The sequence below is a fragment of the Mustelus asterias genome, chromosome 16, assembly GCF_964213995.1.
Source record: "Mustelus asterias chromosome 16, sMusAst1.hap1.1, whole genome shotgun sequence".
Lineage (NCBI taxonomy): Eukaryota > Metazoa > Chordata > Chondrichthyes > Carcharhiniformes > Triakidae > Mustelus > Mustelus asterias.
The window spans coordinates 28,445,346-28,467,377 of record NC_135816.1 but is presented as its reverse complement, the minus strand read 5'-3'; the positions used below and the strand labels follow the sequence as shown (position 1 = coordinate 28,467,377).

The following is a 22,032-nucleotide window of genomic DNA, read 5'->3' as shown; positions in this document are numbered from 1 at the left end:
AATATAATGTTGGTAACTGTGAGGTCATCCATTTTGGTAGGAATAACAGCAAAATGGATTATTATTTAAATGGTAAAAAATTGCAGCATGCTGCTGTGTAGAGGGACCTGGGTATCTTTGTGCATGAATCACAAAAAGGTGGTTTGCAGGTACAGCAGGTAATTAAAAAGGCAAATGGAATTTTGTCCTTCATTGTGAGAGGGATGGAGTTTAATAACAGCGAGCTGTATAAGGTGCTGGTGAGGCCACACCTGGAGTACTGTGTACAGTTTTGGTCTCTTTACTTGAGAAGGGATATACTAGCGCTGGAAGGGGTGCAGAGGAGATTCACGAGGTTGATTCTGGAGTTGAGAGGGTTGGCTTATGAGGAAAGACTGAGTAGACTAGGGTTATACTTATTGGAATTCAGAAGAATGAGGGGAGATCTTATAGAGACATATAAAATTATGAAGGGAATAGATAAGATAGAAGCAGGGAAGTTGTTTCCACTAGCAGGTGAAACTAGAACTCGGGGACATGGCCTCAAAATAAGGGGGAGTAGATTTAGGCCTGAGTTGAGGAGGAACCTCTTCACACAAGGGGTTGTGAATTTGTGGAATTGCCTGCCCAGTGAAGCAGTTGAGGCTACCTCATTGAATGTTTTTAAGGCAAGGATAGATACCTTTTTGAACAGTAAAGGAATTTAGGGTTATGGTGAGCGGGCGGGTAAGTGGAGCTGAGCCCACATAAAAGATCAGCCATGATCTTATTGAATGGCGGAGCAGGCTCGAGGGGCCAGATGGCCTACTCCTGCTCCTGGTTCTTATGTTCTTATGTTCTTAAAGCATACTGTTCATAGAGTACATAGGGGAGAAGGGAAGGAGTGGGTGCAGAATATAGCATTGCAGTTACAGATAGGATGAAGGGAAAGATCAGCTTAATATATAATAGGTCTATTCAAAGTCTGATAGCAGCAGGGAAGAAGCTGTACTTGAATCAGTTTGTACGTGTTCTCAGATTTTTGTATCCGACAGAAGAAGGTAGAAGGGAGTATGTCCTGGGTGCATGGGGTCCTTGATTATGCTCGCTGTTTTTTTGAGGCAGCTGGCAGTGTAGGGGAATCTGTGCCAGCCTCCTCATTGCAAATGGTCTCAGGATGTGTTGAAGAGATACTTCTGGAAACAAGACATCCAGCAACTTCCAAACATTTATTAACCATATACAGACATGTGCAGGATAGATAAACACGAGACTGCTTCCAGCTTTTTTCTCTCTTCCTCACTCGCTGGGAGTCCCGGTCATGTGATCTGATATCACTGATCAAAGAATCAAAGAAACCCTACAGCGCAGAAAGAGGCCATTTGGCCCATCGAATCTGCACCGACCACAATCTCACCCAGGCCCTACCCCCATATCCCTCCATATTTAAACGGTAATGCCTCGAACCTACGCATCTCAGGACACTAAGGGGCAATTTTAGCATGGCCAATCAACCGAACCCGCACATCTTTGGACTGTGGGAGGAAACCAGAGCACCCGGAGGAAACCCACGCAGACATGAGGAGAATGTGCAAAATCCACACAGACAGTGACCCAAGCCGGGAATCGAACCCAGGTCCCTGGAGCTGTGAAGCAGCAGTGCTAACCACTGTGCTACTGTGGCACCCACTGATGATGTGTATAGAGTCATAGACTTTGATGTTATCCATCCCTGATTGCCAGTTGAGCTGATTGCTTTGCCATTTCATCGGGCAGTTAAACTGCAGCCACTCTCAATTTCAGACCTGGCTCCAGTTGTTGATTTTAAATCTCTTCTTCCTGAATTTAACCTGATGATCTATTTCCCATTTTATACCCAGCTGGAGGAATTTGGCTGTAGGACTAGAACAGGAGTAACGGTTGTCAGGAACGGCGGAGAGTATCAGCTGAAAGAAAGGCACTGGTTTGGTGCTGTGGTTTGGTTCATGTTCTTTGGCAAAATTGTTCCTCCGGGGAGAGAAACACACAGAGAATATAATCCTCATGGAGTCAATTTTCACTTCTACTGTCTAGTGATAACAAGACTCAAAATGGCATTGGTAGCCTTATCACCCCATTAACATCAATGTTTAACATCATTATTGGGAGTATTGGCACTTTTTAATTCTTTCATGGGATGTGGGCATTGCTGGCAAAGCTGGCTTCTGTTACCCAGCCCTAATTGCCCTTGAACTGAGCGGCTTGTTCAGCCATTTTAGACTCAACCACATTGCAGTGGATCTGAGGACTCATGTAGACTAGACCGGCTTTCAATCCCTAAAGGGCATTAGTGAACCATATAGGTTTTTAACAACTATCAATGGATGATGTCAATTTAATGCCCAGACTAACTCTTCATCCTGGATTTTATTAATTAATTGAATTTAAATACCACCACCATTTAAGTACCACCACCATCCAAGGCACCAGTGGAACCCACATTAGACCCACCCGCATTAGACCCAGGCTTTTGGATCACTGCTCCAGTAACCTTAGCACTATGACTCCATCTCTCTAGACTTCACAACCCACAAAGGGACAATTATATGATAATGAGGTCAGCAACTTAAAATTGAGGTCAATTCTGTACTCCTATAATGGGAGAATGGCTGGCCGGTGGGTTCCACTGGTCTGTTGTCCACTTGTCAAAATCAACCTCGTAATACACTTGCACTCAAAATGTGAGACATAGTTTATGTCACACAAGAATACATTGTTGGTTCCAAATGAAACTATGGGAAACAGACGATCATGCAGCAGCATGCTGATTTGAATATTTGACAATAATCCATGAGTATCTTGATTGCATTATTAAGTATTTTTGAATGGGCAATAAGAGTCTGTGAAGCTGAGCCATTTCTGCATTGTTGCTGATGCGTGGCCGGGGTCAGGTTAGATTTCTTCTGTTTTACTGGCAATGATATTGTTTTCTCCAGATATTCCGTTTTCATAAAAATGGTGTGGATTTTTGTGATTCTTTCTGCACTTGAACCTGTGATAAAATCAAAAATAGCACCATCATAAAGAATGCACCAAAATGTTTTCATTCTGTCTTTCTTATTTCACATCAGTTTGATTTTATTTGTGTAATTCAAAAAGAATAGTATTGGTGATCAGATAATGGGGTATGCTAATGTTCCAATGAATTCTTTTGTTAGAGATTACCGATAATAATCATACCAGGCTGTCAGGGAAGATGGTAATATCAATTTTCTATCTGTAGGATTAGTTCCTTTCAATCAAGAAAAACCAATCTCAACTCAGTGGGCAGGGAACAAAAGCAAAACTATCCACATTCGGAAATAAATGAGCTAGTGGGGTGGAAAATGCGTTAAGGGATTAAGGCACATCAACATGATATATCCATCAGGCTTATTGTTCTTGTTCATGTGTCTGGGATCAATATTGAAGGAGTTTCAAAAGAAATCTCATTCCTGCTTCAATCTATAATATCCATTCTTTCACAATTAAATCTGGTGTGAATTGTAGTAGATCTTAAAATTTCTGCCAGATCCGTGGCATGTTTGATGGTCCGACGTTCTGGAGAAGATGCTGCCATTAGCCTCTCTGGTCTCTGGAGTAACCAGCTGTCCAGGAATGTCCTGGAAGCTGGAAATATTAAACAGTAAACTACTGAATGGCCTACAAAAGATGGTTTTGGATTGGGGGAAGGCAGATTTTATTAAATTAAGGCAGGATCTGGCCTCAGATGACTGAGTACAGCTCCTTGTGGGAAAATCTACAGCAGAGTGGTAGGGGGCATTCAAAAAGGAAATGGGGAGAGTACAGGTCCAACATGTTCCCCGTAGGGGGAAAGGGGAAATTATAGGAGCAATAAGGTCAGGGATTCCTGGATGTCAAGAACAATTCAGGACAGGATAAGGAAAAAGAGAATGGTTTTTAGCAAGTCGAAAGGGAGCAAACCAGCTGTGGCCCTGGAGGATAAGAAAGCAATTAGAAGAGCAAAAGGGGGGTATGAAAAAGAACTTGTGAACACGATTAGGGAGACTCTTAAGATCTTCAATAAATACTTTAAGGTGAAGAGGTTAACCAAGGAAAGAGTAGGGCCCATTAGAGTCCAAGGGAACAATCTGTGTGTGAAGCCACAGGACATTGGAAAGGTGTTAAATGAATACTTCTCATTGGTCTTCACTCAGGAGAAGGAGGATGTAGGTACAGAATTCAGGAAAAGGGACTGTGAGGACCTTGTGCAGTTTGACACATAGGAAGTGAGGAGGTATTGGAATCTTTGATGTGCTTTGAAGTGGACAAATCCCCAGGCCCGGATTAATTGTATTCCAGGCTGCTGTGAGAGGCGAGGCAGGAAATTTCAGGGGCTCTGATGCAAATTTTTAATTCCTATCTGGCCATGGGGGAAGTGCCAGAGGACAGGAGGATGGCTAATGTGGTTCCACTTTTCAAGGAGGGTGGTAGAGATGAACCAGGGAATTACAGACTGGAGAGTCTCACATCAGTGGTAGTGAAACTATTGGAGGAAATTCTGAAGGAAAGAATTACTTTCCATTTGGAAAGGCATGGTTAATTAGGGATAGTCAGCATGGCTTTGTCAGGGGGATTTCATGCCTCACAAATCTGATAGAATTTTTCAAAAAAGTGTTTGAGTGTGTAGATGAAGGAAGGGCAGTTGATATGGATTTTAGCAGAGCCTTTGACGAGGTCCCACATAGGAAACTGATTGAGAAGGTTGAAGCACATGGAATTCAGGGAGACTTGGCAAGTGGGATCCAAAACTGGCTTTGTAATAGACACAAAGGGTAGTGACACTGACTGGAAGCCGGTGTCTAGTGACATGCCACAAGTTTCAGTGCTGGGTCCCTAATTGTTTGTCATATACATAAATGCTATAGATGATAATGTGGGGAAATGAGAAGTAAACCAAGATTGGTAAGGTGGTTAATAGTAAACAAGAAGGTCGTAGGTTGCAGGAAGATATAGATGGGTTTGTCTCATGAACAGAGCAGTAACAGATGGTATTTAACTCTGATAAGTGCAAGTTAATGTACTTTGGAAGAAGGAACTAGGCAAAGGAGTATTTAATGAATGGCAGGACATTAGGAAACTCAGAGGATTTATGAATAAGTACCCTTGGGGTACTTATTCATAAATCCCTGAAGGCAGCAGAGTGGGTGACGGGCGATTAAATCACTCGGGAGGCTGGATTGTACCCGGGAAATAAAGGCTTTTATTACTGACAAGAATGGAGCACACTATATACAATACAATCCCAGACTAAAGGGTCTCCAGGCAGTGCAGTGACCTTTATACTTCCCCTGGTAGGCGGAGCCAACTGGAGTGTACCACAGAACAATATCAACAGGTAGAACAGCCCAACCCTAACACCAACAGTAATTACAGTAACATATCTACAAACCCCATAGTGCTGACCATCCATGGCTCAGCACTCATAGTGGTAACCAACTATGGTTCACCACAGTGGGTGAATAGGGTAGTTAAGGAGGCATATGGTATACTTGCCATTGTCAGTCATGGCATAGAGCATAAGGGCAGGGAGGCTATGTGGAGCTGTACAGAACTTCAGTTAGGCCACAGCTGGAGAATTGTGTGCAGTTCTGGTCGCCTCACTATAGGAAGGATGTGATAGCAGCAGAGAGAGTGCAGAGGAGATTCACCAGGATGTTGCCTGGAATGGAGCATTTGAACTGTAAGAATAGACTGGACAGGCTTGGATTGTTTTCTTTATGCTCTGTTTGTGAACTGAAATCCCACTCACCTGATGAAGGAGCAGCACTCCGAAAGCTAATGGCTTGTGCTACCAAATAAACCTGTTGGACTTTAACCTGGTGTTGTGAGACTTCTTACCTTGTTTTCTTTAGCACAGAGCAGGCTATTGGGGACATGATTGAGTGTATAAGATTATGAGGATTTAGGACAGGGTGAATAGAAAGCAGCTGTTCCCCTTGTTTGAGGGGCAATCACAAGGGGGCATAGTTTTAGGGTGAGGGGCAGAAGATCCAGAGGGGATTTGAGAAAAGAAAAATTTATTCGGAGGGTGGAATGCACCTGGAATGCATGCCCTGGAAAAGTAGTGGGGGCTAGAAACTTTTTTAAAAATTATTGGGATGAGCACTTAAAATATAACATTCAAAGATATGGGACAAGTGCTGGAAAATGGGATTAGTGTGGCTTTAGTGGTAGTTATTGTTGGTGCAGACTTGGTGGGCTGGAGGGGTTTCTCTACACTGTACGATTCTATGTCTCTATGGTCACTACGCCGAGCGACACAGGGGAATATTATTCGGGCCATGATCTTTTTTTCTGTTTTCTCTGCAGTTTCCTTTAATAATTATAAAAGCAAGACTTGGAAATTTGTGGCACCTTTTATGACCCTAGGATGGCCCAAAGCACTTTACAACAAGTGAAATACTTTTGAAATGGTGTCACTGTTTGAATACAAAAAAGTACAGCAGCCAATTTGCACATAGCAAGTTCCCACAAACAGCAATGTTATAATGACCAGAGAATCTGTCAAATCCCTGAGCCAGGAATCCTTGAACCCATATCCTTGCCACTCAGGGGAAATTATCACAACTAAACCATAGCCGAATACTTTATTTTTCATTATTAATTATAAAAACATTGAGGATAGGATTAAATGCTGTTGACTGGATGTGTTAGTTGAAGCAGGGTGGTTACATGATGATATTTCTCGGGTTATCCTAATGGTCCCTGGAAGCTGAGATAGGGGAGCATGCAGTGAAGTTGAGATGGAGGGAACAGTGGTGTGCATGAAAAGCCAGGCTTCTCTCAAGACATGGAAATTGAGTGAGTCAAATATTCCATCAGTCACTCACAGCCTTGACCCCTTGGCTCTGAAACTAGAGATGACATCTCGTGAAGTAAGACACAAACAGTAGTTACAACAAAATGCCTCTCATAGAGATCCATCTTTTCTATCAGAGCCATCGCAATGCCCCTTGAACCTGTCTCCTTCCCCTTTCTGACCAGCACCTTTTCCAGCACTAATGTTCCAGCACTAATGTTCATCAACATTGTCTCTGCTCATGCACTGTCTTTTCAAAAACTCCATCATAACAAACAGAACCATAAACTCTTTGTCTCCTTAACCTCTATTCAAATTTTGAATTAGAAAACTATTGAATGTTATTCACTTCCTGTAATAGTGATAAACTTTCTCACAGTGATTCCTTTCAATGTTTCTGCAATACCACCAGCACTGAGCACATCTCATTAGAAGCATAGTCTCTGTGACAGTGATCATGGGACACTATTCTCTTTGACCTCGCTGCGGCCCTTGACATAATTAATCATGCTTTCTCCTCTATTAAGCTGGATGATTCACTGAGGGTGAGTTCTGCACACTCCAACTTAAAATTGGGTGCGAGCCTGCCTTAGACCTGCAGACTTGTGCTAGAATCCCTCCAATGCAGGAAAAGCACTGCATCCAGGTCCACTCCTCCTGTCCTATCCCCGTAATCTCATGCATTGATCATGGCCAACCCACCTAACCTGCCCACCTTCGCACACTAAGGGGCAATTTAGCATGGCCAATCGACCTGGGCTGCACATCTTTAGATGTGGGAGGCAATGCAGAGAAAACCCACGCAGATATGGAGAAAACATGCAAACTCCACATAATCACCCAAGGCCAAAATTGAACTCAGGTCCCTGGCGCTGTGAGGCAGCAATGCTAACCACTGTGCCACCATGCCATCCTGCTTTAATCATTCAGACAGCAGCCATCAAAGGATGGGAACTTCCTTCCTTTCTCCTCTATGAAATACGCTGGGATATTTTCTACATTAAAAACCTTATATACATGAAAGTCACTGTTTGCAGCAAAAAGTTTAGAAAAAGTCTCAGGCGTGATTTTATGGCCTCGCTCATCCCATAACCGTAAAATCCCACCCAAGGTCAACAGACCTTTCAATGGCCCATCCCTTGCCTGCTCCAATTCCCATGGCAGGCAGGATGGTAAAATTCCGGCCTTAAAAAATCTTAAAAACTTACCTTTTCATTTTCTGCATCTGGTTAATGGTTTCTGGGAGAGGAACATTGAGTGTTTCAGGCAGAAACAAGACCAGAATTGCTGCAAATACTGTCAAACTCCCAATCAGAATAAAAGGCAGAAACTCATGATAAACACCTGAGAAAACACAGCACATACATAAATTGTAAGGTGAAGACCCACATATCAAATAAAGCCATAGACAGTCCATATAAAACAGGTCTTGTCATCAATTCTCTTCCATACGTTTACAATGTAAATATGTTCAAATAGTGTGGGGGGAGCCTTTCATTTTTATTTTTGGAGTTTGTTTTCTCTTGCCTGTTTTTAACCTTTCATCAGGCCCCATTTCCCAATGAAGAGACAGGAAACTTGTTCCAAAACAACAATAGCAGAACTGGACTGGAATTACTTTGCTTTTCCCTCAACATTTCTGGGGAAGTCCTATGGATTAGGATTCCGAACAAGATTAGGATTTTATTTATTATGAATGATTACATGATCACGCCCACAATCTTGTGCTGTAACAATGCCATGCCTTGGTTATGGATATTCCGTGTGTCAACTATCAAAGGTCCTGCCTTCGCGGGAAAATGCAGCCATTGTCACCTTCTTGATTTCACTCTTGGGCAATATGGTTGTCATCCAAAAACGTACGATCAGATTCTCCCTGTAGGCTGATGAAACTCAGTTTCATAGGGGAGGCGATAGCCTTGTGGTATTATCACGATATTATTAATCCAGATACTCAGCTAATGTTCTGGGTGGGTGAGATCATTGGAGGGAGGAGATTGGTTGTGGGGGGGGATGTGGGTGGGTGGAATATGGGCACAGGGCGAAGCAATGGAATTTCAACACAATGTCTTGTAGTGTTGTAAAAGCATATCAGGGCTTATATTTCACAAACCTCCTCCCTCTCTTCGCACAGTAAGGTTTACAAAATGGAAAGGGTGCTCAATATTTATGACAGATTGTGGGGTGGATGAGATATTTTGGGGTTGTGCTCCTCCTGCTCCAGGCTCCTTCTCCTCCTGGCCCACAAGCAGTGCAATAAAGGCACCTATCATATGCCCCCAACCCTTCCCTCCTCCTTTTAGCTACCGGAATGACTGAGCTATGGGCATTCTGGATGATATTTGGTAAAAATGAGAAAAAAGACTCATGAAATGGAGGCATGCAATCTGCTTAACAGATTTCATTGGCTGATCTGCCTCTGATTGGTCTCTCAAATCCTGACTCACTTCCATTAAACCCAGTAGCGGGTGGGTCCGAGGTAGGTTGGGGCCGGGTTAGAAACTTTTACTTATCACCTAACGCAAGTCCACTATTTCTTGGAGGTTTAAGGCAACTCCAGTATATGTTTAATAACAAGGATATGATGATGAAGTAAATTTCAATAACAGACAAGGAATGTGGAATGGAAATTACAGAGTTCAGTGGCTCATTTGCCTCAACCTTAAGCACAGTAAAGAAAAAGCATAGTCACTATAGTTCCAGATGATTGTAGGTTCTTCTCCTCTTTGAGGGGGAGAGATGACTGGTGGTGATTTAACCTAAGGGGCACCACACCTCAGGCGAGGGGCAAAATCGAGATGGCAAGCCTCCTTCTGCACTGTAAGGATTCTATGACTTGATGTGGCAGGACTGCAGAACTTTGATACCACACTTTTGATTGAAGGATCACTTCGCTTTGTCTATAACATGTTTCCACTTTTTGCCACGCATGTAACCCTGCTGTAGCAGTTTGACACCTAAGTTTTAGGTAAACCTGGTGCTGCTCCTGGCATGCGCTCCTGAACTTTTCACTGAAGCATACAGAAGTTAAGCTGTTGACTTACCAATATAGAAAATGTAAGGCGAGACGATGCTGCCAAACCTCGCGGCTGTTGAGCTCATTCCCACACCCATGTGTCTCACAGCAGTTGGGTACAGCTCAGCGCTGTAGATGTAAATCATGGCGAAGGCACATGTGGCTCCAAATTTTCCAATCATCACCAGCACGGTGGCAAGCACTGAAAGATCTAGAAAAAAACATGCAATCTTGATGTAAGGTGCAGCGTTTTACAAGAATGCAAGAACACATTAACACAAGAGCTGGGGTTTTCAGCCCCTGCCGTGGTGAGAGCCTCATGGGGGATGGAATGGCTCAGCCAAAGGTCCATTGAATTCAAGCAGGATAAGAAGATCCTGGCGGTGAGCGAGGCCGGAGCATTCTGGCCAAGAAATAGGAGCAGAAATGAACAATGTGGGTCATTGACCTGGCTTCCCCTTACATGTGAGCATGGCTGATCTTGGTCCTCAACTCCATTTCTCCACAGGCTCCCCATGCCCCTTAATTTTCTTGGAAGCCAAATATTTGTCACCTCCAGCCTTAAACGTAATCAATGATTGTGCACCTCGGCAGTGGAGAATTCCAAAGGTGGCACAGTGGCATAGTGGATAGCACCATTGCCTCACAGCACCAGGGACCCGGGTTCAATTCCCAGCTTGGGTCACTGTCTGTGTGGAATCATAGAATACCTACAGTGCAGAAAGAGGCCATTGGCCCATCGAGCCTGCACCAACAACAATCTCACCCAGGTCCTGTCCTACATTCATAACCCCACTTATTTACCCTCCTAATCCCTCTGACATTAAGGGGCAATTTAGCATGGCCGATCAACCTAACCCGCACATATTTGGACTGTGGGAAGAAACTGGACCATCCAGAGGAAACCCACCCAGACACGGAGAGTCACCCGAGGCCGGAATTGAACCAGGGTCCCTGGCGCTATGAGGCAGCAGTGCTAACCACTGTGCCACCATGCCGCCCCAGAGTTTGCACACACATTCTCCCTGTGTCTGCGTGGGTTTCCTCCCACAGTCCAAAGATGTGTGGGTTAGATGGATTGGCCGTGCTAAATTGCCCCTTAGTATCAGGGGACTAGCTAGGGTGAATGCATGGGATTATGGGAATAGGGCCTGGGTGGGATTGTGTTCGGTGAATACAAGAGCAGGGATATACTTCTGAGGCTGTATAAAACTCTGGTCTGACCCCATTTGGAGTATTGTGAGCAGTTTTGGGCCCCATATCTAAGGGAGGATGTGCTGGCCTTGGAAAAGGTCCAGAGGAGGTTCACAAGAATGATCCCTGGAATGAAGAGCTTGTCGTATGAGGAACAGCTGAGAACTCTGGGTCTGTACTCATTGGAGTTTAGAAGGATGAGGGGGGATCTTATTGAAACTTACAGGATACTGCGAGGCCTGGATTGAGTGGACGTGGAGAGGATGTTTCCACTTGTAGGAAAAACTAGAACTAGAGGCACAATTTCAGGCTAAAGGGACGATCCTTTAAAACAGAGATGAGGAGGAATTTCTTCAGCCAGAGAGTGGTGAATCTGTGGAACTCTTTGCCGCAGAAGGCTGTAGAGGCCAAGTCATTGAGTGTGTTTAAGACAGAGGTAGATAGGTTCTTGATTAATAAGGGGATCAGGGGTTATGGGGAAAAGGCAGGAGAATGGGGATGAGAAAAAAACCAGCCATGATTGAATGGCGGAGCAGACTTGATGGGCCGAGTGGCCTAATTCTGCTCCTATGTCTTACCCCTGTGTTCTAGATTCCCCAGTAAGAGTTTTAACAACACCAGGTTAAAGTCCAACAGGTTTATTTGGTAGCAAATGCTACCAAAAGATTCCCCAGCCAGGGGAAACAACATCTCATTCTCCACTCTGTCAAATACCTACAGAATTGTCTATATTCCAGTGAGATCACCTTTCGTTCTTCTAAATTACTCAGCTTTTCAATGTAGGAAACCCTATCATCTCAGGGACCAATCTTGTGAACCTTTGCTATACAGAAATCTGCACAATATATTCCAGGTGTCTAATCCCATCACACCCGACACATGGGACATGTTTTGAAATACATGTTGCTGATATGGACTCTTAGCAACTGGGAATACATGTTGGAAATAGCAGTCATGCTCCCCATCTGTTAAAAATTAATAGATGGAAAAGAATGTATCCACAATTTTGCATTATATGTTCCTAATAGATGCAATTCTACATTGAGAACAAGCTTCCATAAAAGCTGTTCCATAATTTAGCTGTTTTAATTACTTAGCTGGTGTGAGTGAGGCACATTGAATGAAGGCACCTCAACCATTCTGCCCACGTTCCAACAACAACTGTAATTCATATAATAGCTTGTAAAGAGATTAAAAATGTCTCAAGCTGTTTTACTGAGAGACATAGATATAAAAAAACACTGAGCTGAAGAAAGCATTCAAAAGGGTGACCGGAAACTTAGTCGCAAACATTGATTTGAACGAGAATCTTAGCAGAGGGCTTTAGAGAGGAAATTCCAGAATATGAGGCTTTGATGGCCAAATGCATAGCTACTATGGGTGGGGTGAAGAGGTGGGGGTCACCAACTCTGTGAATGGAGAGTTTGGGGATGTCTAAATCTGGATAAGGTTACAGAATTGGGAAAGAAGGAAACATAGAAAGATTTAATATCAACGATGAGGTTTTGAAATTTGAAGTATTGGGAACTGGGAGTAGGTCGGTGAGGACAGGGGCGATGGACAAATGTGCATTGGCGTAGAATAGAACATAAGCTGCAAACACATGCATGAGTTTAAGTTTACAGAGAATAGAGGACAAGAGGGTGTCCAGGATAACAGGGGACAGGTCACGTTGAGGACTGAGGTCGAATCATAGAATCGTAGAATCCCTACAGTGCAGAAGGAGGCCATTCGGCCCATTGAGTCTGCACCGACATCAATCCCACCCAGGTCCCATTCCCGCTTAGCTACCCTGCTAATCCCTCTAACCTATCACATCCCGGGACACTAAGGGTTAATTTAGCATGTCAAATCCACCTAACCCGCACATCTTTGGTATGGGCAGAAGTTACAGAGGTGGATGTAATTATATCTTGGTGATGGACAGGATATGTGCTTAGAAATTTAGCTCTGAGTCAAATGGGAAACCAGGGGTGTGAACAGTTTCGTTCAGCTGGAACTGGCTGAGGAGGACAGTGTCATTTGTAACAAGACCGTGAGGTTTGTTCCAAAAGTTCAAGGTGGTGGCTTTGATCTTCTCAATGTTTAAGATGAGGGAATTGGGGTGCAATCAAGACTGTTTGATTTTGATGAAGAATCTGATGGCTCCGAGACACTGAAGATGTTAAAAATGGTAGAACTGGGTGCATCAGTGTATATGAGGAAGCTAACCCAATATCTGTGGATGATGACAATAAGGGACAATGTGCTAATGATGAGGAAGAGGGAAAAAGGCGAAGATTCCCAAAATTCTCAAGGTGGAACAAGTGAGGATTTATTTAGTCGGATAACAATTGCCTAAATGCAAGAAACCAGGAAGAAATGGATAATTATGCTAACAGCACAATTCAATTGAGTTTTTTTCTGTGCCTTTGATTAATTGAAAGTTGAACATTGGTCCCAAAATTTCAGTCAAACTATCAGAGAGGCTATTTTTCAGTGTCAAAGCCACAGCAGCTTCAGATGAGGAAGGTAAATGATTAAACATGGAAATTGTATTTTTTTTTACCTTAAAATGATACATTTTTAATCATGTCTCAAATCAACAGTACAAACCATGTGAGATAACGTCCTTTGGAGCAGATGGACAGAAGGTGTTGGAGGAAGTTGTTGTGTTGACACTGTGAAAGGCTACAGGAGGATGTGGAAGGATAATGAGCCACAGTCACACTCACAGAGAATGTTGGTCATGACTTTGGTATTGTACAGATAGTTTTGGATGGATTGAAACACACAATTACTGGAGGAATGGGCAAAGGTCATGGAAGCTGCAACAGATTCAAGGTTCTGTGGAAGAAAAGAGGAGTTAAGAAAGATGATTTGATTTTGGGCATTTTTGATGAAAGGAATAATAACGGCGGTTTAGCGGAAAGTGCTCAAGCAAAAGGCTCTGTTTACAGCTTCAACCATCATAATCGCCTTGAAGGAAAGCTGAAATGTCATGATCCTATTGGCTATGTGTGAATCTGTGATAAACTTCTCAGCTGCAGATAACCACCTGATACATTATACATCACCTGGCAGTGCTTGTAATTATTCAGTGACACTGAAACTCAGTGGAAACCAGAGTACATTGTAAATGGGGCTTAATTTTCCCAAGATAACAGACAGCTCATCTACCCATATGTGTGGATCAATAGCATGGGTAAGGGTTGGGGATGGTTGATTCAGCAGTAAGTATCTAATAATGCACAATATTATATATCATATTCTAAGAGTGTGAAGGCCCCAGCTGTGACATTTGATTGCAAAAAAGTTGTTTCACCAATTTCATATTATCATTCTTGGATAAAATATAAGATTACTTTTTTGTTTTTAAAGGGAAGCGTGTGATGCTGACAAGACCAGCATTAATTGCCCATTTCTAATCGCTCTTGAGAAGATGGTGGTGATTTGTCTTCTTAAAAAGTTAAGATTGATGTTCTGTAGGTACACCCATGTGCTGTCAGGAGGCAATTCCAGGATTTTGACCCAGTGACAATGAAGGGATGGCTATACGGTTCCAGGTTATGTGGCCTGGAGGGGAATTTGCAGGATGCAGTGTTCCCTTGCATCTGCTGTCCTTGTCCTTCTGCATGGTAGATATCACAGGTTTGCAAGGTACTGTCGAAGGTGCTTTTGTGAGTTGCTGCAGTGCATCTTGTAATTGGTACAGACTGCTGCCACCTTGCATTGATGGTGGAGGGAATGAGTGTTGAACGTGGTGAATGTGGTGCCAATCAAGCGGGCTGCTTTGTCCTGGATGGTGTCAAATGTTCTTGAGTATTGTTGGAACTGCACTCATCCAGGCAAGTGGAGAGTTTTCCTTCACACTCCTGACTTGTGGCTTAATAAGGAACAGGCTATTTTTACAACTTGGGATAAAAAGATAATTTGGCAATTGAGCTCTTTTGCCAATGTTCCTGCTGAGTAAAGCACGACAGGACTGGCTTAGTATTAATCACCCACAGTTTTACCTCTTCTGTTCCCAATATGTCATCTTTACACTCAACAAAGATGACTGAAGCGGTGGTGAATCTTCATTTTTTGCAGTGGTTAGCACTGCTGCCTCACAGCGCTGCGGACCTGGGTTCAATTCTGGCCTCGGGCCACTGTCTATGAGGAGTTTGCACTTTCTCCGCATGTCTGCGTGGGTTTCCTTCGGGGGCTCTGGTTTCCTCCCACAGTCCAAAGATGTGTGGGTCAGGTTGATTGGCCATGCGAAATTGACCCTCGTGTCTGGGGATAAGCAGGGTAAATATGGGAATAGGGCCTGGGTGGAGTTGTGGTTGGTGTAGAGTCGATGGGCCGAATGGCCTCCTTCTGCGCTGTAGGGATTCTATGGATTCTATGTAAAACGGTGTCAGGAGGTTAAAATCCATTAAAGATTGCACCACTGAAAGAAACGACTGTCTAATATCTTAAATATAATATCTAAAGAAATCAATTGAACATTATAGAAATGATTCTTACTTTGTCTTTTTCCCTTATTAACAAAGATTTGATTGCAGCCTACCAGCACCAATACAGACACAGGACAGCATAGGCCCCTTATCTCTGCCAAGGTAATAGTTCAAGGCACAGCCTTTAGAATATCCATTCCTGGACCTGATGTGAAGTAACTTCATGTCCACATATCTTAAGACAATCTGTCTCAAAGAAGATAGCTAGATGTCTATAAGGATAAGGGAGGAGATGTCCTGATAGAAAAGGGGCTAGAATGGGAGAGGTCCACTTTGGGCAATTGAGTATGAATGGTTGGGATGAGCTATCCAATTGCCCCCAGAGATAAGGTACATAAACACATACTCGGGAAGGGAAAGTAATGTTGGAAGAGGACTGAAGGAGAAGAGATTTTTAACACAACCTGCAGAGATCAAGCCACCTTGCCTTTTCTGTCCATGAATCTGATCCAGAGTTGTTAAACCATCCTGTTATTGGCCGCATGTCCACTTATTGTAATGATATGTTGCATTTGAACTATTGTTCTTTCACTTCTCAATAAATCTCTTTAAACCATTTGCAACTCCTGTGAGTAATTTGTGACCTTCGATCAAATCTTACACCACTTTGATGTTACATCATGAAATCCAGCTTTGAAATATTTACATAGACAGTTTGCAATTATTTTAGTCGCACTGTGAAAACTTACTTGAAGGTATGAGCTGGATGAAGAAAAGGACAATTCCACCAAGGAAGAGTGGGCCTGAAACACTGAACCTTCGAGAAAACCTCTGGAGTAAAAGCCAAGATGCAATATAGGCTGGAACTTCAATGGCAGCAGAGAAGAAACAGTTCAAATAGTCGTCACCATGGAGATTGGGTATATTCAAAGACAGACCATAATATCCAACTGTCAGGACCATCCTGCAACAAAATGAAAAATCTTGTGAAACCATTTTGAAAACTTTCCTCCCCATCACTCTGTTCCCGTGATGGTTTGAGAATGATTTTCTTTCTCTCTCGGTTGTGCTCCCTGTTCTATCTATTGTTTCCCACCAAGGAGGCAGACAGCAGATTTGCTTTACATTCTCTGTATTGATGTCAAATATTAGGAGCCAAACAGTAACGTTCCCCGGAGATACCAAACCTTCTAAATTTACCATCTCTTCCATTGAGTAAAGGTGTTTTTTTGGAAAGACATGGCTGAGGAGAATTTTTTTTTCTCTGAGGGTTGTGAATCTTTGAAACTCTCTTCCTCAAAATGCAGTGAAAGCAGAATCTTTGAATAACTTTAAAGCAGAGGCAGATAAATTATTTTTAAGCAAAGGGGTGAAGTTAGTGTGGGTAGGCGGGAAGCTGGGATTGAGGTTTGAATCAGGTCAGCAATGAGCCTATTGAAGGGTGGAGCAAACTCAAGGGGCCTAAAGGTTAGCTACTGCTTCTAATTCATATGTTCATATCATTTGTCCATATTGTTACCCATGAGGATTCAGTAGATCTCGAGGTGAGATATTTCTTTCCTTGCTCTGACTGCTCAGATAGAACTGGTCAGTGTCCTCGGGGTTCTTGAACTCCTGTAGGCCCCACCAAAGACTACCGCACCCGCACCTGTGCAAGGGTAGACTCAGCTATAGAACAGGAAGCACATGAACAAAGGACAAAAAACATTATAGCACAGGAACAGGCCCTTCAGCCCACCAAGTCTGTGCCAACACAGATGCCTCTCTAATCTAATATTTTCTTGCCTCTACGTGATCCATATCCCTCTATCCCCTGCCTATTCATGTATCTATCCAGATGCCTCTTGAATGTTGCTATAGAATCTGCTCCTGCAGCGCATTCCAGGCATCGACCACCCTCTGTGTGAAAAACTTGCCCCTTTTATCTCTTTTAAACATTCCCCTTCTCAGTTTCAACCTATGCCCCCGAGTAATTGACCCTTCGACCCTGGGAAAAAGACTCTGACTATCCACTCTATCCAAGCCTGTCATAATCTTGTAAACCTCTATCAGGTCCCCCCTGTGAGAGCATGTGAGACTCTGAATGAAGAGGGAGCAAGGGTTGAGGAATATAACACTTTGAACAGGGAATGCACTGCTCCATCTTCCCATTCATTGCTAGCAAGAGCTGGATGGCGCTTTACTGCACCTTAATAAGATGATTTCTTCCATCCTATTTACATTGATGGATTGAACATGCAATAAGTTGGTCAGAGCTAGTATGGACTTGATTGCCAATTGTGTTTGATTCTTCATCAAAGTGCTCATCCTTCCTGTGAGGTAGAAATTTGTGGAAAAATGTGATCTATTGTGGACTCCTCAAAACTCTCTCCAAGTTATTTGCCTCTCCAAGAGGAAAGTAACTCCATCTCCTGACTCCCAGAAGCCTGTCCACCAACTACAAGGCGCAAGTCAGAGGTGTGATGGAATACCCTCCACTTGCCTGAATGAGTGAAGCTCTAACACTTAAGCTCGATAACATCCAGGACAAAGCAATCCACTTGATTGGCACCCCATCCACCACCTTCAACATTCACTGCCTCCATTACACCGTGGCAGAAATGTGTACCTTCTACAAGACACACTGGAGCAGCTCACTATGCTCCTTCAACAGCATGTTCCCCAACTCACAACCTCTACCACCTAGAAGGATGAGGGGAGCATGCTTGGGAACATCATCACTGCAAGTTTTCCTCCAATTCACACATCATCCTGCCTTGAAACTGTACTGCTACTCCTTTGCTGTTACTGGGTCAAAATAGTAGAACTCCCTTCTGAACAGCACTGTAGGTTTACTAGCACCACATCGAATGCAATGACTCAAGAAGGAAGCTCATCACCACCTTCTCAAGGCAAACTAGGGATGGGCAATAGATGCTGGCCTAGCCAGTGATGCCCAAATCCAATGAACAAATGAAAAGAATGTGTACACTGCTTTTGGAAATGTTGTAAGAAGTCTCACAACACCAGGTTAAAGTCCAACAGGTTTATTTGGTAGCAAAAGCCACTAGCTTTTGGAGCGCTGCCCCTTCGTCAGGTAAGTGGGAGTTCTGTTCACAAACAGGGCATATAAAGACACAAACTCAATTTACAAAATAATGGTTGGAATGCGAGTCTTTACAGGTAATCAAGTCTTAAAGGTACAGACAATGTGAGTGGAGAAAGCGTTAAGCACAGGTTAAAGAGATGTGTTTTGTCTCCAGACAGGACAGTTAGTGAGATTTTGCAAGTCCAGGCAAGTCGTGGGGGTTACAGATAGTGTGACATGAACCCAAGATCCCGGTTGAGGCCATCCTCATGTGTGCAGAACTTGGCTATCAGTCTCTGCTCAGCGACTCTGTGTTGTCGGGTGTCGTGAAGGCCGCCTTGGAGAACGCTTACCCAAGTTTCTCATCTCCACATTTGGAAATGTTGGCAGAACCTTGCACATATTCTGCTGCTGCTCCAGAACTCAGGAAGATTTAAAAACAATTTGCATTTAAGCATCCTTCATAGAAAAGGAGAAGCATAGAAAATAGAAGCAGAGTAGGCCATTCAGCCCTTCGAGCCTGCTCTTCTATTCATTTTGATCAAAGCTGATCATCAAAATCGACATCCTGACCCTGCCTTCCCCCCCATATCCCTAGTTCCCATTAGCCCCAAGGACTAAATTCTAATTCTAAAATCTAATTTCTTCTTGAAGTCACACAATGGGGCCGATTTTACCAAATCGGCTCTAAGTGCCGGGAGCGGTCGTAAATCAGACCTGCGCCCGGCAGCCGCGCTCCAGCGCCTTTTTTCGGCGCGGGTCCAGTGGGCGGGGCCTAGCGCATTTGCATCTTTCCGAGCACAGACCTGCGCATGCGCAGTTCGAAGCCGACAGCACTCAGCAAGCTGTCTCTGCTGCCTTTGACATTCCCTGGTTGGGGGGGCGGCGGGGGGTAGGATGTGACGTCTCTTCCCTGGGGGGGGGGATGTGGGGGGGGGGATCAGACGTCTCTTCCCTGAAAGGGGGGGGGGTAGGGGGGGATGTGACATCTCTTCCCTGAGGGGGGGATGTGATGTCTCTTCTCTTAAAAGGGGGGGTGGGGTAGGGGGGGGATGTGATGTCTCTTCCCTGGGGGGGAGGGGCAGGGGGCATCACATCCCCCCTCAGGGAAGAGATGTCACATCCCCCCCTACCCCCTGGCCACTCAGGGAAGAGATGTCACATCCCCCAGGATCGCTTTCGACAGACACCTGCGATCAAGGTAGGTCGGGGGCCCGGGGGGTCCGATCCTGGGGGGCGGGGGCTGCTGGCGGGGCCTGCGTCCCAGGGTGGTCCGATCGCGGGGGGGGGTGCCGGGGTGGTTCGCGGGGGCAGTCCGCGGGGGCGGTCCGCGAAGGGTGGTCGGGGGCGATTCAGCGGTTCAGTTGCTGAGTTGAAGCCCTATCGGACTTGAATTCAGCAACACGGTAAATGCGCGGGCGCCGATCGGATCGGAGCCTCGTAAAGTGGGAATCCTTGAGTAAGTTGGGCACGGGCTTCATTATGCCGATTTAAATGCATGCAAATGCATTTAAATCGGCCCGCTGTCCAATTCGGGCACACGCCGGATCGGCGCCCGGATCGGCCGTTGGTAAAGGTGCGATTGGCCTTGGGTCGGGTCTGGACCGCGTTTTAGGCCCGACACCCAACTTTACCACGGTTTTCAGGCGCCAAGTTTTGGTAAAATCGGGCCCAATGTTTTGGCCTCAACTTCTTTCTGTGGTAGGGAATTCCACACATTCACCAATCTCTGGGTGAAGTAATCTCTTCTCACCTTAGTCCTTCAGAAGTTCACAATGTCCCAAAAGACTACATTTTTTGAAGATTTTCACAGTTGCAATACAGGAAATGTGGCAGCCAATGTGCTCACTTCAAGCTCCCACAAACAGCAATGTGATAAGCTCGATAATCTGTTTATGTGATGTTGATTGAGGGGTAAATATTGGCCAACGCAGCAGGACAACTCAAATTACAATAAAATACTTCAGATATTGGAAGTCTGAAATAAAAGCTGGATAAACTCAGCAGGCCTGGCAACATCTGTGGAGAGAGAAACAGACTTAACATTTTGAGTCAATATGTCTCTGACAGAACTGAAGAGGGATGGAAATGTAATGGATTATATGGTTTGAGAGGGGATGGAGGAGGTGGGGCAGAATAGACAGTCAGGGGTAGGTCAGAGTTAAGGAGAGATTGACAAAGATGCCATGGACACTGTGATAACACCCATGAGGTCCATAGGGAATCAATAAATGATCTCCCTGTGGGGCTCATTGAATGTGAGTTCCCTTGGTAACCAGCAATTATCTGCCATGTTGGAACTCATTACTTGAGCCCTTTATAAGGCAGACACCAGAAGGGATGGCAGGACTATTGTTCCGGCTGGGACTTGTGTATGTATGCCATGGAGTCGTGGCTTAATTTTGTGTTTAACAATAAATATCACTCCTTTCCAGTCAGGCTTCCTGAGTTATTACAGGCATAAGACAAAGTGGGTTTTAATGGTCGCTTTGAGGACAAAGTGGCATGAAGGTAATATAGCCATTGTTTTCAGAACTGTCACCTCATCGCCTCTGGAGGTCTTCCCTCCAGAGCCAATAAATCCCCAGGGCTTGATAGTCTACACCCCAGAATACTTAAGGAAGTGGGTCTAGAAATAATGGAAGCACTGGTGATCATCTTCCAAGAATCGATAGGCTCTGGAACAGTTCCTACTGATTGGAAGTGTCACAACACCAGGTTAAAGTCCAACAGGTTTATTTGGTAGCACGAGTTTTCGGAGCGCTGCCTCTTCATCTGGTGAGTCCAATGCTGGCATCTCTCCACATTACGGATTGGAGGGAAGATAATGTAACCCAACTATTTAAAATGGGGGGCGGGAGGGGAAGGGGGTAGTGAGAAAATGGTAAATTATAAATGGTATAGACTGCTGCCACTTTGCATTGGTGGTGGAGGGAATGAGTGTTGAACGTGGTGAATGTGGTGCCAATCATGCAGGCTGCTTTGTCCTGGATGGTGTCAATGTCCTTGAGTATTATTCGAGCTCCACTCATCCAGGCAAGTGGAGAGTTCTCCATCACACTCCTGATTTGTGGCTTATTAAGGAACAGGCTACTTTTACAACTTGGGATGAAAAGGTATTTGGCAATTGAGCTCTTTTGCCAATGCTGATGCTGAGTAAAACGTGAAGGATACAGGACTGGCTTAGTGTTTGTCATCCACAATTTTCCCTCTTTTTTTCCCAGTATGTCATCTTTATAGACAACACAGATGACTGAAGCTGTGGTGAATCTTCATTATTTGTAAAACGGTGTTAGAATGTTAAAATCCATTAAGGATTGCACCACTGAAAGAAATGACTGTCTAATATCTTAAATATAACATCTAAATAAATCAATTGAACATTATAGAAAGGATTCTTGCTTTGTCTTTTTCCCTTGTTAACAAAGATTTGATTGTAGCCTACCAACACTGAAAATAGGGAATTATAGACCAGCCAGCCTGACATCGGTACTTGGAAAAGTTCTAGAGTCCATTATTCAAGATTTCATCGCAG

The 22,032-nt window shown here is 44.1% G+C and overlaps 1 protein-coding gene across 1 annotated transcript in view; it reads right to left on the bottom strand.

The window, feature by feature from the left end:
* Positions 1 to 1,169: 1,169 nt before the first annotated feature.
* LOC144505065 (organic cation/carnitine transporter 2-like) overlaps positions 1,170 to 22,032 on the bottom strand; it is a 74,322-nt gene continuing 53,459 nt past the window's right edge. The window contains exons 7-10 of the mRNA XM_078230813.1: positions 16,180 to 16,394; positions 9,844 to 10,026; positions 8,008 to 8,143; positions 1,170 to 2,989 (exon numbers count right to left, since the gene is read on the bottom strand). Coding sequence (XP_078086939.1) covers positions 2,890 to 2,989; positions 8,008 to 8,143; positions 9,844 to 10,026; positions 16,180 to 16,394 — 634 coding nt within the window. The 3' untranslated portion in view covers positions 1,170 to 2,889. The remainder of the gene's footprint in view (positions 2,990 to 8,007; positions 8,144 to 9,843; positions 10,027 to 16,179; positions 16,395 to 22,032) is intronic.